At 32.7% G+C, this 16,345-nt stretch overlaps 1 protein-coding gene across 12 annotated transcripts in view; it reads left to right on the top strand.

Moving 5' to 3' along the window:
• HERC1 (HECT and RLD domain containing E3 ubiquitin protein ligase family member 1) overlaps positions 1–16,345 on the top strand; it is a 211,125-nt gene that overhangs the window by 84,110 nt on the left and 110,670 nt on the right. For 11 of the 12 annotated variants that reach the window (XM_074234356.1, XM_074234348.1, XM_074234347.1 and 8 more), the window contains 3 exons: positions 1,487–1,799; positions 2,275–2,395; positions 4,982–5,033. In XM_074234356.1, the coding sequence (XP_074090457.1) occupies positions 1,487–1,799; positions 2,275–2,395; positions 4,982–5,033 (486 nt within the window). The remainder of the gene's footprint in view (positions 1–1,486; positions 1,800–2,274; positions 2,396–4,981; positions 5,034–16,345) is intronic. The other variant, XM_074234353.1, reaches the window with a different exon arrangement.

The raw sequence follows: 16,345 nt of genomic DNA, 5'->3' as shown, positions 1-16,345 counted from the left end.
TCTAGTTCTTGATTATTTGATACTAGAGGATAATCTTGTGTACATTATACAAAATTATATAATAGTTTTAAAAATGGTGTGTGTGTTTGTGTGTGTGTATGTGTGTGTGTGTATGCATGTATGTATTTATGTAAAATCCCAGTGGCTAATTTTAAATACAACATTTAAACCTGTAATATGTTCATTTGAATTTAATTCATGTCAGTTTGGTATTTGTTTAATCTTACTATTATTCATTGCCAGGGACTCAACAGATGTTCTGGGTTATCTTTTTGAAGTTGCCCATTTATGTAAATATTCAGATTTAAAAACTCAGGGACCATGCAGTTAGATTTTGGAAAGTGAGCTTGTTAAAGATAAAATATTTGGCAACCTTGTAAATTCTTGTATAATGGGAAGGAACACATTTCTTGAAAATGTGTTCTTCATGAATATTTGGTAGCTGTCTTTCAGCTGTAAAATGTTACCCATGTAAATGTTATGGTGCTTTCAGTAAGATCTAGATCCACATATGGTACATGGTTTGTCAGATGAATAGATATTTTTTTGTATTTTTAAATTTCACAAGCGTCAAATATAGTTTTTAGTTGCTATCTAATATTTAGTATTATTTAAAGAAATTAGTGTTTTTAGAAATATAGTAGTTTTTGCTAGATTGATTCATCTTTGACAAAGAAAAATATTTAATATATAACCTAAAATTGTATGTGCTTGCAATTTAGGCTTCTTCTGCCAGGATATGTGGCAGAATCTAGGTTGGAATTATTGTCTCTACCACTCACTGGGCATTTATCATTTGTTGCTTAGTGTTATTAGTTTTTTTTTAATGGCTTTGTCTTTTTACCCCCATGTGATTATAAAATTTTTGTTGGGAAATGATCGTGTTCCATGTTTTTTATTAGCCAAACTTTAGACATCATGGTTTTGACATCATGGCTTCCTGTAGTAGTCACTTAAAAAATCCTTGTTGATTGATTGGGTTATGATAAAATGTGAGTTTTATAACATTAATAACTTTGCCAAAGTGAGCATTTTTCAACTCTTTTTTTTAAATATCTTTTAAAAAATCATAGTCAGGAATTTTGGAAGGTAATAACAGAATCTCACAGGAGGGAAAAATCCTGTTTAATTATAATTTAGGTTACAATGCAATTTTTCATTACCTTTTATAACTTGACCCTTTATATAAAGGCATTAATCATTTAAGTAATTGATCATTTCTTTTAACATCTTTTAACTCTCCTTTATTGGGAGTAGAATTTGAAACAAAACTACATTGTTCTGCTGCTCTGTTCAGCTTATTCAAATCAATATAAAAATAAGAATACAACTTTGCATAACTTTTTTTTAATTACCTTTTTGTTGTGATTCAATAACATGGTTTTTTAAGTTTCATTCATCTATTTACTATTTTTAATATAGTTTTTTTTTTTTGCTTTTATTCCCCTATTTGTTAAGACCTTGTTTTTGTGTTACATTATTACAGAAATCTTTCAATGTTTCCTATCAGCCCGTGAAGTAGCACGCAGCCGGGACCGAGATAGAATGAACACTGGGGCAGGGTCTGGGACTCGTGTTGATGATCAGCCTCCTCAGTCTCAACAGGAGCGAAGGGTCAGCACAGACCTTCCCGAGGGCCAGGATGTATATACTGCTGCATGCAATTCTGTGATCCATCGATGTGCATTGTTAATATTAGGAGTCAGTCCTGTTATTGAAGAGCTTCAAAAGCGAAGAGAGGAAGGACAGTTGCAGCAGCCATCAACAAGTACCTCTGATGGGGTTTTACTTATGACCAGGTAGGAAGTGCTAGCAGTTTACCTGGCTTCTCTTTCGTTTCTTCCGTCCTTGCTGCTTTGTTTTGTAATGACTTTTTTTGAATGTATGCTGAATTTTTTGATATAAACATAAAGATATGGATGAAGTTGATTATAGTGAATTTGAAGAGATGTGATCAGTAGCAGTGACTTAAACTAACCAGAATAGTTTCTGAGTTAAAGGTAGTCCCTGCTCTTAATAAATATGAATTTATCTCTAGGTATCAAATATGATTTATCTCTAGGTAGCTTTATATCCAAAAGGAGAAGCAAGGAAATTATTTCAGTGTGAGAGAAAGGTTCCTTTTATTAGTGAATAGCCAAGATTTTTCTTTGGTAGACAAAGGGAAGCCTTCACAATCAGTATATAATGTTTATTGTTACTGTTTATTAATTTTACCTTTGTACAATCTCAAATTGAAAAAAAAAAATTTGTGTGTGTACATGTGTGAGGCAGGAGTGAAAGTCTTACTGCAGAGAGCCGTTCAGTTCATGCAAGTCCAAACTATAGACTGATCAAATCAAGGAGTGAATCAGATTTATCTCAGCCTGAATCAGATGAAGAAGGTTATTCACTGGTAAGTAAAAAGGACTTTATTATCTTCACTTTCTGAAAAGAGGATGTTTTTGTCCTCAAAAATGTATATTAAGGGGCAACTAGGTGGCATAGTGGATAGAGCACCAGTCCTAGAGTCAGGAGTACCTGAGTTCAAATCTGACCTCAAACACTTAATAATTACCTAGCTGTGGGCAAATTTAACCCCATTGCCTTGCAAAAACCTAAAAAAAAAGTATACTAAAAACCACACAAAGATTTGGGTATAATAGGTGTTGAGTAAATTTTTTAGTAGGTCTATATAAAGAAAATTATCTTTCTTATAAGAAAAAGTTATAAATGTGAACATTTTAAATACATTGATACTTATAGTTTATTCTGAGGAACAGTGACAGTGATAATACAAAAATTTATTTGGAATATTTCTTTATTTTATTTGGAATACTTGATTATTTTATGTAATTTCAAGTTGAAGTTCTTAAAAGGAAGTATAGAGTTGTCCTACTTCTCCATTTTGTTCAGACTTCTTATTTTTCCACAATATGCTGAAAATAGACACAATTCCTTTCTAAAAGTGATTTGAAACATTAGTCTGAGAAGAGCTGCCTTTTCTATCTTTGAAATTAATAATACTTTGCCTGGTATTAAGAAAGGTAAATTAAAATAGGTTAGAGAATTTTTCCTCTTAAGTGAGCAAAATATGTAGTGCAATTTGTTATATCTAAAGTTCCATTTTCTGAGATTTTTGTTAATCATTACAATACTACTTCATTTATCTTGCTTTATTAAGAAATGAAACGCAGTAAGGTAGTGCAGGGGATAGAGTGCCAGGCCTGGAGTCAGGAAGATTCCTTTTTCTGAGTTCAAATTTGACCCTAGACACTTACTTAGCTGTGTGATCCTGGACAAGCAACTTCACCCTCTTTTTCCTCAGTTTCTTCATCTGTAAAATGAAAGAAATGGCAAACCAACATAGTATCTTCATTAAGAAAGCCCTAATTGGGGTCACAGAGATTTGCACATCACTAAAATGACTGAATAACAACTAAATTGAGGAATGAAAAACTCTGAGAAATTTTTCCAATGCAGAGGAATTTTAATCTTTGAACATTGAAGCAAATAAAATCTATATATAACCTTTATCAAATTGCTTACAATTTTAGGGAAGAGGAAGGGAAGGAGGGAAAGAAAAATTTGGAACTCAAAATATTTTTTAAAAAAATGCTAGGGGCAGCTAGGTGGCACAGTGGATAGAGCACCGGCCCTGGAGTCAGGAGTACCTGAGTTCAAATCCAGCCTCAGACACATAATAATTACATATATATATATATCTTTATTCAGGTTTCTGATTCATCACATGTATCAAAAACTAATCAACACAAAGAAACAGAATGACAGTAATTAGAAGTTTTATATCTCTCTAAACTCTGACCAAGCAAGAATATCAATATCACCACTGTACCATCCCATTTCAAAAAATTCTACTTATTATCTGGGGATCTAGGTTTTTTTAACCCCCAGTCTGAAAAAAATTAAGGGGCAAATCCTTTGTATTCTAATTAAATTTAAGTTCTTAAGTAAAAAAGAAAAATTCTATTTTTCTGCTTTATTAAATAGTTATAAACAATTGTAACTTTTTGGTTACTATAAATATCAGTTTTTAGAATTTAATATGATATAGGAATATTGTCAAGGACTTTGTATGTAGGGATGTTGGACCCTCTACTAAGTGACTTCTGCTTATTCTAGCAAGTTTCTATATACCAGTTACAAATTATTTCAATACAACATGAGGAAATGTTTTTCTCCAGTGTACTTTTTCCTCACTTCTGCAATTTAATTTACTTCTCGCTCTGGCATTACATAATAGGGCAGAATTGAAGTTGCCAGAGGAAAATAAATATAAATCTAAACTATATTCCTAAATGTCATCAAAAGGAGATTCATTAAGTTGAGGTCTTTTAAAATGTAGATGCCATTGACAGAATTAAAGACTGTCAATTATTTTCACTTTAATGTCAGTTACTTCAGTTAAATTGCTTTGTCTAACAACTTGCAGAGTTCTCTGTGGGAGTTTGAGGGGTGAGAGGGGATTGGGAGGAGTGGGAATCTTTGCCTGTCTCCCAGCCCTTTGCATTCTTGCATAGGGGGATAGCTTTGAAGCCAATAAGACTAGGCTTGATACATACCCTAAGTGACTATTAGGCAAGTCAGTTACTCTCTCAGTAACCCACATTAACTTTCTGAGACAGTTTTAAAAAATTGTATGAAATTATAGATCTGCACCTTTGAATAAAGAAATCTCCTAGTTGTAAGAAAGCCTGAGGAGCTTAGCAGCCAAGTAAATAGATCTTGTGATATATTTTCTTAGGCCTTTAACTTTTAGGCTTTGGGATTTTTTAGTTCAATACAATTGAGGGCTCTTTAGAACCTTCCTAGGAGGTTCAAGTTGCTATAGATCTGACAGTTGGTTAAGTTAGGACATTATAGTTGGGTCTAGATTACTTCTCTCCCTTTAAAGCTAGAATTATTAAATATTCAGTTACTAAATTGGAAATTGATTTTGATTTCACAGCTGAATAGGTTTTGTTTTTCTTTAACTTTATAGAGTGGAAGACGAAACGTAGATTTAAACTTGGTTTCTTCTCACAGAAAGAGGGGTAAGTATCAATATCTTAAGCATTATATCAAATTCCGTAGCTATTAACAAACCTTTGTCCTTCTCTAGAATAATTAATATTGAATTATTGTCTTATTAAAAAATAAATTAGGCATAAATATTTGAATCAGAATAGTTTAACAATAAAAATTTTAAAAATATGCCTTGCTTATCTGAAAGTATTTAGAAATGAATAATATTCAACACAACTTATGACAATTTTAGTCATTTCTGTAAAGTTCTGTAAACAGTATGTGACATTTCATTGTCCATATGGTATAATTTCAATGTATATAAGAAACTTATTTTAGAGCTTCTAGAACCTTAGGTCAGTACTATCTAAAAACCTGAAAGCCCCTTTTTTAAATATTCTTTTGCCTAGTATCTTTAGATTAAACTACTGAGAGATAATTAAGGCCAGTGAGGTTCCCCTCCTTCTTTCTTTGGAATGGAAAAAGGAGACTAGAGCAATGACATGAAATAAGCAAAGAAAATGATCATTTGAAAAGTAATTCATAACATTAAATTCTCCTTTTTCCAGTAGAACCACTTAATTGACATCTCTTTTAAGCTTATTTGTGGTTACAGTTGTTTGTAGAAAAGCTCCATACTGATGATTTTTCTTCATAAACAATGTTTTTAAAACCTCATTGTTTTTCCATGAAGTTTTTAGAACTTTGAATTTAAAAATGAAGTGTCTGTCTCCTCATCACACACACACACACACACACACACACACACACACACACACACACACACAAACACGCTGAGCTCTCTCTTCCCAGTTGTGACAAATCATTGCTTGGGCTAGGGCAGGCCATGTACCTTACAATTGGGAAATCTATTCATCTATAAATTGAGTGGATTTGTTGGGTGATGATGTTTGTCCTTCATTTTATAGAAAAATTTTATTTATTTTGAGTTTTATAATTTTCCCCCAATCTTGCTTCCCACTCCCCACAGAAGGCAGTTTGTTAGTCTTTACACCATTCCCATAGTATGCATCTCCTTCATTTTGGAAGAAGACCTTGACATCAGGAAGGTGATACCATTAGTGAGGGTTATCTGAAATCACTTCAGAGTCTTGATCAGAGTCCTTTGATTTTTGTGATATGGTAAATGACACTTAACTTTTTTATTTTTTTACATAGATTTAATGTCTATTAAAATGTAGGTAACTAAAATTCCTTTTATTAGCTTTTGAGTTCCTTTAGGTTTAGAAATTTTATTATGAGATTTTATTGTACTATTCCATATGGGAAAATGAAGGAATTTGAACCCTTATCTCATAATTTGATAGACTTTTCATTTTTCCTCCAAATAATTTATACTGTTTAGCTATATTAAAAGCCACATACTTGTCAACAATATTATGAAATTGCAAATTAAGGAAATACGGAAAAGTAAGGATAGCCTTCTTTTTTTGGAATATGTGTGTGTGTGTGTGTGTGTGTGTATAAATGTTTTGTTTTTTTCAACTACATGAAATGGTAGTTTTTACCAATTTTTTTTTTAGAAATGTTTTGAGTTTTCCAATTTTCTCCCTCCCTCCTTCCCTTCCTTCCCCCCTCCCCTGATAGAAAGCAACCCAGTATCAGTTTTATATTTGTAACCATGCTAAATAGATTGTTATCGAACATATTATGAATAAATAATCAGATACAAAAGGAAGAAAGAAAACATTAGAGATAACAAATAAAATAATACATAAGGCAAGTTTTTAAAACTAAAGATAAGCTTTAGTCTTCATTTAAACTCCACAACTCCTTCTCTAAATATGGATGGCATTTTCCATCACAAGTCCCTCAAAGTTGTCTTTGATTATTGTACTGCTGAAATGAACAAATCCATCATAATCGATCATCCCCCATGTTGTTGTTAGCATGTATAATGTTCTGGTTCTGTTCATTCTACTCAGCATTCATGGAAATCTTTCCAGGCTTTTCTGAAATCACATCCCTCATCATATTTTTATAGAACAATAGTGTTCCACCATACTTAGCACAATTTGTTCAACCATTCTCCAATTGATAGACTTATGCTCAATTTCCAATTCCTTGCCACTACAAAAAGTTGCCATGAATATTCTTGTACATGTGAGATTTTTACCCTTTTTCATCATCTCTTCAGGGTATAGACCCAGTAGTGGTATTGCTGTATCAAAGGTTATTTATGCACATTTTAATACCCTTTGGGCATAATTGAAAATTGTTCTCCAGAAATGTTGGATCAGTTCACAACTCCACCAACACTACATTAGTGTCCCAGTTTTCCCATAACCCCTCCAGCATTGATCATTATTCTTTATAGTCATAATGACCAATCTGAGAGGTGTGAGGTAGTACCTTGGACATGTTTTAATTTGCATTTCTCTAATCAGTAATGATTTAGAGTAATTTTTATATAACAATGGGTACTTTTGATTTCTTTGTCTAAGAATTGCTTTTACATATCCTTTGATCGTTTATCAATTGGGGAATGATTTGGTTTTTTAAATAAATTTGACTCGGGGAGGCTAGGTGGCTCAGTGGATAGAGTACCGGCCCATGAGTCAGGAGTACCTGAGTTCAAATCTGGCCTCAGACACTTAATAATTACCTAGCCATGTGGCCTTGGGCAAGCCATTTGACTCCATTGCCTTGCAAAAAAAATAAAAACCTAAAAAAAAAAATAAATATGACTCGATTCTTTTTATTTTAGAAATGAGTCCTTTGTCAGAAACGCTAGTTGTATAAATTGTTTCCCAACTTGCTACATGCTTTTTATTCTTGGTTGCAGTGGTTTGTTTGTTCAAAACCTTTTTTTAATTTAATGTAATCAAGATTATCCAGTTTGTTTTTATAATGTAATCAAGATTCTCCAGTTTGTTTATTATAATGTTCTCTATCTCTTTTTTGGTCAGAAACTGCTCCCTTTTCCATAGGTCTAACAGGTAAACTCTTCCTTGTTCTCCTGTTGGTTTATATTAGTCTTTTTGTCTAAATTCTGCACCTATTTCGAACTCTTCTTGGTATAGAGTGCATTTTTTTTAATATTTTATTTATTTTTTCAACCACATACAACAGTAGTTTTCAACAATCATTTTTTGCTGGATTTCCCTTTCTTCCTCCTCCTGGCAGAAGGCAATTCTAATAAAGGCTACACACACACACACACACACACACACACACACACACACACACATTAAATATAGATCATATTAATCATGTTATGAAAGAAAAAGCAAATCAAAAGGGAAAAAAATTAGAGAAAACACAATATCTAACACAACTTCTAAAAATTAAAGATAGTAAACTTTGATCTACATTTAAATCCTTTTCTGGATATGGATAGTATTTTTCCATCACAAGACTTTTAGGATTGTCTTTGATTTTTGTGCTGCTGAAATAAACAAATCCAGCATCATTACCTAATGTCGCAATTGTGTGAACAGTGTTCTTCTGGTCCTGCTCACTTCACTCAGCATGCAGATCTTTTCAGGCTTTTCTGAAGTCTCATCCCTCATGATTTCATATAGATCAATAGTGTTCCAACATATCCATATACCACAGTTTGTTCAGTCATTCCCCAATTGGTGGGCATCCCCTCAATTTCCAATTCTTTGGAAAAGAGCTCTAAATATAATATTCTTGAGAAAAGGTGGGTAAAATAGCATCTAAATACGAATACATTATGGGACAGAGTTATTATTGTCATTAAAAATAAAATGTTCCCAAAATTTATTAATGCAACCTTTAAATATTTGAACTATTTATACTGATTTTTGTTTGCTAGGATAGCTGCTAATAATGCCCTGCATTATATGGTAATTTAAGAGTTGCACAATACTTTACATATATGTATATATTTTGTATAGATGTTTGTATGCATGTATTTCTCATTTGGTACTCAGAATAACTCTGAAATAAGTGTGACTAGTAACTTTATCTTTTTTTTACATGAGGACATTAAGTTTGAGATTCAGCAATGCTAAAAATCTTTTCATATCATTTGCATAACAGGGATAGAGATGAATTTTGAATACTAGCCTGTTTTGATTAGCACTCCTTCCATTGCATTGTGCTGCCTGTGAAATGTCTGGAAAGGCAGGAAAAAAGTTAACAAGTAGTATTAGTAATTTTAGTATTTTTTCAATATTTTATATCATATCACCTAGGGGTTTAGATTATAACCTCTAATTCTATGAAAAACATATTTGTACTTCATTCACATTAAATTCTACTACATTTAGTGATGATACTTCATCTTGGAGAACTACCTTAATGAATACAGTTTAATATTTGATAAATCAAAATCGATTTAAAGTAGTTGGCTAATAGAAAGAAGTCTGGTTTGGGAGTTGGCTTTCCTGTCTTTGCCCTTCAGCAGTTTTGTGACCTTAGACATCTTTCTTGATTTTCTCATCTGAACGGTGACTTTTTTGACTAGATAATTTCTTTGGTCGCTTATATTTCCAAGATGTTATGTCCCATCACTGGCATATTTCCAAGTAAAAAGTACTTTTTATAGAAAGTCATTTTTCTTTTGAAGTATTTGCTTGGGGTAGCTAGATACCACATTTGATAGAGCACTGTCCCAATGCCCTAAAATACAATAAAAAGGTTTTTTTAAGTGTTTACTATAATTTAAAATGTTGCCCTCCTTATCCTTAAGTTGTTATGGTTAAATCTCATCAACTTTTCTTTGGTTAAAGCAGTTATAGAGTAGAAATGTATTGTCATAGTGGCGGCTAGGTGGTGCAGTGGATAGAGCACTGGCCCTGGAGTAAGGAGGACCTGAGTTCAAATTCAGTCTCAGACACTTAATAATTACCTAGCTGTGTGGCCTTGGGCAAACCACTTAACCCCATTTGCCTTGCAAAAACCTTTAAAAAAAAGAAAGAAAGAAAGAAATGTATTTTCAGGGCTTATTTTCAATTATTTGCATCTGTTTTCCAGTAGCTATGTAGGAGCCTACATGTGTTTAGAGTCTTTTAGAGCTATTCAGACTACTTATATTTTTACTTCCATATCTGATGTAAGCATAATAAGCAAACTTCATTCTGTGAAGATATTAATGTGTATGTTTTTCATTTTTTATTTTTCTCTGAATTTTGAGGAATAAATGATATATGTGTATACACACATACATATACATACATATATATGTATGTATATGGGTGTGCATAAATTATTTTTTCCTCCATGTAATTTAATCCCCAGTGCTATCTACATTTGTTGGCAGGAATTGTCCAACTTCTTGAAGGCTTCTTGCTAGTACTAGTAGTTGGATCTGTTTTCACATAAAGTAAATGGGTCAGTGGATGGGGAGAGTCAATGAGTACTGATTGTTGTTCAGATACTTATTAACCTTTCACAAGCATCCTTCTGAAAAAATCTATTGATGATGATCTGGATAGCAGTCTACCATAGGTGAAATTAAGTTTTGGACTGTCAGCACTTTTGCTTCTGCAATTATATTACTGTATGCTTAAGTAGCCTTAGTTATATATCCACTTATGAAACAGAAAAATTACATATGTAAATAAATTCATTTATCTACCTTTGCTTTTCAAAGTAAAGCAGGGGGCAGCTAAGTGGCACAGTGGATAGAGCACCAGCCCTGGAGTCAGGAGTACCTGAGTTCAAATCTGGCCTCATACACATTGTAATTGCTTAGCTGTGTGACCTTGGACAAGTCACTTAACCCCATTGCCTTAAATAAATTTTTTTTAAAAACCTAGATTCATCAAAGTAATTAGAGCAAAATTTTGAAAACTGCCTGTAGGTTCAAAAGTACTTTCACCATCTTAAAAGTAATGGAAGTTGTGGCAGTTAGATGGTTTAGTGGGCCCTGGAGTCAGGAGGACTTGAGTTCAAATTCGACCTCAGACACTTAATAACTCTGTGATACCCCCCCCCATAGCCTTTCAAAAATAAAAGAACAAAAAAAAAGTAATGGAAACTTTTTATATAGGTGAAGTGTGTTAAGTCCAGCACTATTTTTGAATTTGAATGGTACTTAAAACTCCTATCTATCTAATCATTCACACTTTGTCTTTCTTTTTTTCAAATTGATCCACTTCTTATCTCTGCTAATAAGTCCTTTAAAGGAGTTCAATTTTCCTCATCAGTAAAATGAGATTATTTGATTAATTTCTGAATCATTTGATGCCATGAGGTTGTCAAATGTAGTTTAAAACATTCATACTAAGCATTCAGGGGGTGGCTAGGTGGCGTAGTGGTTAAAGCACCAGCCTTGGAGTCAGGAGTACCTGGGTTCAAATCCGGTCTCAGACACTTAATAATTACCCAGCTGTGTGGCCTTGGGCAAGCCACTTAACCCCGTTTGCCTTGCAAAAACAAAAAACAAAAACATACTAAGCAGTCAGACTAAACATTTATAGTGAAGATGGCAAAATTAAGCAACATTGATGGTTTGTTTTATTTTTGGGACTCTTTAAATTTAATAATATATCTTTGTTAAGATTTGGAAATAACTATTTCAAAATTTGTACTACTTGGGTATATCATATATGAGTGATATGCCATTTTACCTGTGCATTTCAAGTTGGAGTGGTATGAAGAAAAAAAAGTTATAAATGTTGTGTCCTGTATGAAATGTTTCCTTTTGTCTTTTGATTCTTATGTGGTAGTGTACTTACTCCTTTTTGACCAGTTGAGCCCCAGAAAAAAGAAGAGCTTCAAGCAAGTACATGATGGCATGTTTACTTTTTTCTCCTTCTAGCTTGCCTACATATTTTATGATTTGTAAAGTATGTATTGCAGCCATGCCACATTCATTTAGAAAATTCCATTTTAGGAACCAAGTTATAAGAACAAATAAACATTTAGTTATTTCACACAAACTTTTTAAAACCGTGCAATTTGTACCATGTTTTCTTATGTAGTGACAATCTTATGAATTCAGTGTTTGAAGAGAATTGGAGTTGGGCCTAATAAATCTATTATAGAAATTTTTTGATGTATTTTTTTCTTGGCCTGTTTTGGGGTAATCAAAACCAAAAATACAACAGATGAACTTACCTGACTGCTTTAATACACTTTTTTCAAAAGATTGAATCTTCTTCATATTGCATTTCCATGTTTGCAGATTTCAGTTTTAAAAATATTTTTGTTTAAAAAAAAGTTGCTGAAACAACCTTTTTTCACATTTTCATTTTGCAGCTTTTAGATAGAACATTATTTTTCTTGACCTTTTAATTTTAATAGCTGTTATTAGAATTATACTAGATTTTCTTCTGATTTATAAAAAAGATAAAATTTTGATCTTTCTTAGTTGTTAATTAGCATTCTGAAAGATCTTGATAATACTATATACTATCCCTTATCATTAACTAATGTTGAAAACTGAAATTTCCAACATATTGGTGAAGAAAATATGAATTAGCTATGCTGCCTAGAATTCTAAGGATCACTTCTATTATTGAAGAATTGATGTTTTCATATTAATTTGGACCTGTTAGTTATTTTCTCTAGATTTCAGTTTCCTCATCTGTAAATTGAAGTCAATCAATAAACATTTATTAAGCTTCTGTTAAGCTCAGTACTAAATACAATGATTCAAAAAGAGACAAAAGAATCCATTCTCTCAAAGAGCTGATAATCTGATGGTGAAAATAATAAGCAAACAAAAATGTCCAAACAAGCTATGGTATAGGAAATAAGAAAAAGGAAGTACTAGAATTAAGAGAGGTTGGAAAAATGTTCTATAGAAGTTGGGATTTTAGTTGGGATTTAATGGAAGCCAGGAAAGCCAGTAAATGGAGATATGGAAGAAGAACTTCCAAGGTATTGGGTAACAACCAGAGAAAATGCCTGGAGCAGCTTGTTCATGTAATTGTCAGAGACCAATGCATCATTGGACTGGAGCAAGTTATAAGATGATTGGAAAGATAGGATTATAAAAAGTTTTGAATGCCAAACAGGATTTTGTATTTGATCATAGGGGTGATAGGTAACCATTGGAGTTTATTAGAGTTAGAGTAGTTCAGTAGTTCAGTGACATGGTTGAACCTGTGCTTTAGGCAAAAAATACTTTGGTGGCTGAATGGAGGATGAGTTGGTATGAGAGACACTTGAGGTAGACAGCAGGCAATTGCAATAATTCAGGCATGAAGTAATGAGGATCTGAGCTAAAGTGGCATTGTGAGAGTAAAGAAGGAAGCAAATTCAAGAGATATTGCAAGGGGCGGCTAGGTGGCGTAGTGGATAAAGCACCGGCCTTGGAGTCAGGAGTACTTGGGTTCAAATACGGTCTCAGACACTTAATAATTACCTAGCTGTGTGGCCTTGGGCAAGCCACTCAACCCCATTTGCCTTGTAAAAACCTTAAAAAAGAGAGAGAGAGAGAGAGAGAGAGATTGCAAAGGTAAAAAGGACAGGTCTTTGCAGCAGTTTGGATATGGGGGTGCATAAGACAGTGGGAAGTTAATATTGACATGTTGTGTTCAAGATGTCTGAAACAAATTAGAAATGTGAAATTGGGGGTCAGCAGAGGTATTGGGGCAGGATAGGTAGACTTGAGAATCAACAACATAGAAATGGTAATCAAATTCATGGGAACTGATGAGATCACCAGTTAATTGTAGCATAAGAGAAGAGGACTCAGGACTAGGTCCCTGAGTGACATTTAAGGTGTAATATGGATGAGGATCCAGGAAAAGACATGGATAAGGGGCATATTGATTGATATGAAGGGAACCAGGAGAGGTGTCCTGTAAAGCTAGAGAGAAGAGAATAGCAAGAAAGAATAATCAGTGATTTTAAGGGATAAAGAAAGATTGAGAATGCAAATTGAAAAAGCCATTGGATTTGTTGCTTAAGAGATCATTTACTTTGAAGAGAATAGTTTTGATGCATTAATAAAAAAAAATCTTAACAGTTTATAGGAATGGGAGGATCTGGTGAGGATTTTTTGGTGATGAGGGGACATGGCATGTTTGTAGGCAGTTGGAAAAGGGTCACTAAGCAGAGAGATTGAAACTGAATGTCCACTCTGAAAGTTAGAGTGAAAATGACATAGGGGACAATTTGTTGGAGGATACAGGATGGAATGCCACTTGAGTAGGTAGAAGTGTTAGCCTTTATAAGAAATAAGGCAACCATATAAGATGGGTGAAAGAGTAAGGAGTGACAGAAGGTACCTGAATGATAGGAGAATGGATGAGGGGGAGAAGAGGGAGATCACAACAAATGTCCTGATTACGCAGGCTCCCTGCTATATTAAAGAATGAAAAAACATTTACAATGTGGAAAATACTCTCTTAAGTGATGGGAATGCAAAAGAAAATCAATTTGATCCATACTCTCAAGGAGCTTACATTTTAATAGTGAGGAAGATTTTAACTGCAGGGTAAATTTTAACTGCAGTGGTCCTTAGGATGTAGAATGCAGGCAAATGGCAATATATCTGCTTTAATAATTTTTTGTTTAAATATCAACACTTTCTGATGTACCCTAAGTTCATCATTAATAACAATATATGGGGCGGCTAGGTGGCACAGTGGATAGAGCACATCCCTGGAGTCAAGAGTATCTGTGTTCAAATCCGGCCTCAGACACTTAATAATTTCCTAGCTGTGTGGCCTTGGGCAAGCCACTTAATCCCATTTGCCTTGCAAAAACCTTAAAAAAAAACAATATATGTATTAGTAAATTGAAAGGAAAATTGAAATTCTGTAATTTTTTGAAAAATCAGATCAAAACATAAATGAGGGACTAAGATATATAGCTTTGAATTTTGGGATGGGTAAAAAAAGTAATGTATTCTTTTTCTGTCTTCACAGCATTGTTTATCCGTTATTTGATACATTATATATATTCATGATAATATTTCATATTTTCATGCCACCTGTTTCTCATTTTTAGAATTAAATGTTTAGTTACATCATACAAATTGTAAATTTACTTTACCAAATAGTTAACTTTTCTCTTATTAAGTTGCTCAAAGTTATTTTATTGGTTCCTTTTGCAACCTAGAAGGCAGTTAAGCCTTATATTACTAGCTATATTACTATTTTTAACAATGAAAATTATATTAGGATGAACATAAATTATTTGAAAATAATTTTTTTCCTTTTGTTTTTTCTTTTGATTTTAGTTTATTTTTAAGCCCTAACAATATAGGGGTTTTCAAATGAAACTGTTGACATATAAATGTTTCTATTCTTAATTTTGAATTTCATATGCTATTATCTCACTTCCCTCTGATAGTGGTTAATTAAATAGTGTGAAAATGGTTTATTTCTGAAATCTTTTCCATGTAGTTATGGTGACAAAAGCATCTGATGTACTTAACCTCTTGCATTTGTTGCCTTTACATGCAATTCCTTATGGGAAAAAAAAATGTTTTGTATATTTTGTATAGATTTAGGGTAAATTGGCACTTTGTATATATACATTAAAAATGATGTTGTAAACCTCCAGTACATTTTTCTTGTGCTCTTGAATTTATTTAGAGTATACTTTAAACATTTTAAGAGTAGATTGAAAAATGCTTTCTGACAAAATGAATGTTTCACATAGCATGGGACATGTACCACTAGATAAACCCAAAGCTCTGGGAATCATTTCATGGTAAATCTTATCAACTTTGACTGTGAAACTGCTGTTTGCTACCAGCAAGTAGTAATTTTATAAACATATATATATATTTATATATATATATATATATATTGCATGCAATTAGTGAAAATAAATATTCCATATATGAATAAAGCAAGGACATATGTCCTTTTTTGAGTTAGTTTTGCCCTTCACCATTCATTTTTTGCAAAGCACAGAGGCTTTTGGACTATTTTATCCTTATAAATGATACTTTTCAAGAAAATCCTTCCATTAAAATAGGATCTTACCAATAAGTCCAAACTTGGTGTTTCCTTTTGGAATGAATTTTTCTTTATTGAGTTTATCTTGGGCAAGTCATTTATCTCTTGTCTGCTTCAGTTCCTTTTCTGCAGCATGGGGTTAATAATAATAGCTCTTTAACTCCAAACCTTTTTGTGAGAATAAAATGATATAATATTTGTAAAATGCTCTACCAACCTTAAAGTGCTCTATAAATGCTAGATATTTAGTGTTCTGATTTTAAACTGAATGTTTTGAGAAGCAACTTCTGCCTTTTTTATTTTGTCAGTTTTTTGCTATAACACTTAAAGAATTATAAAGTAGTATAAGCAGGATTTTTCCTTAATTTATTACATTGCTATAGTTTGTATTTTAACTGAAGTTGCTTGGATTCACTAAATGCATGCTTTTGTTTTACAACATGGTTATCCATTTTTCACTGGTTGTTATAGCAGCAACATTCAGT

This window comes from Macrotis lagotis, chromosome 4 (genome assembly GCF_037893015.1).
Source record: "Macrotis lagotis isolate mMagLag1 chromosome 4, bilby.v1.9.chrom.fasta, whole genome shotgun sequence".
Classification (NCBI taxonomy): domain Eukaryota; kingdom Metazoa; phylum Chordata; class Mammalia; order Peramelemorphia; family Peramelidae; genus Macrotis; species Macrotis lagotis.
This window is presented reverse-complemented; position numbering and strand designations above follow the sequence as displayed.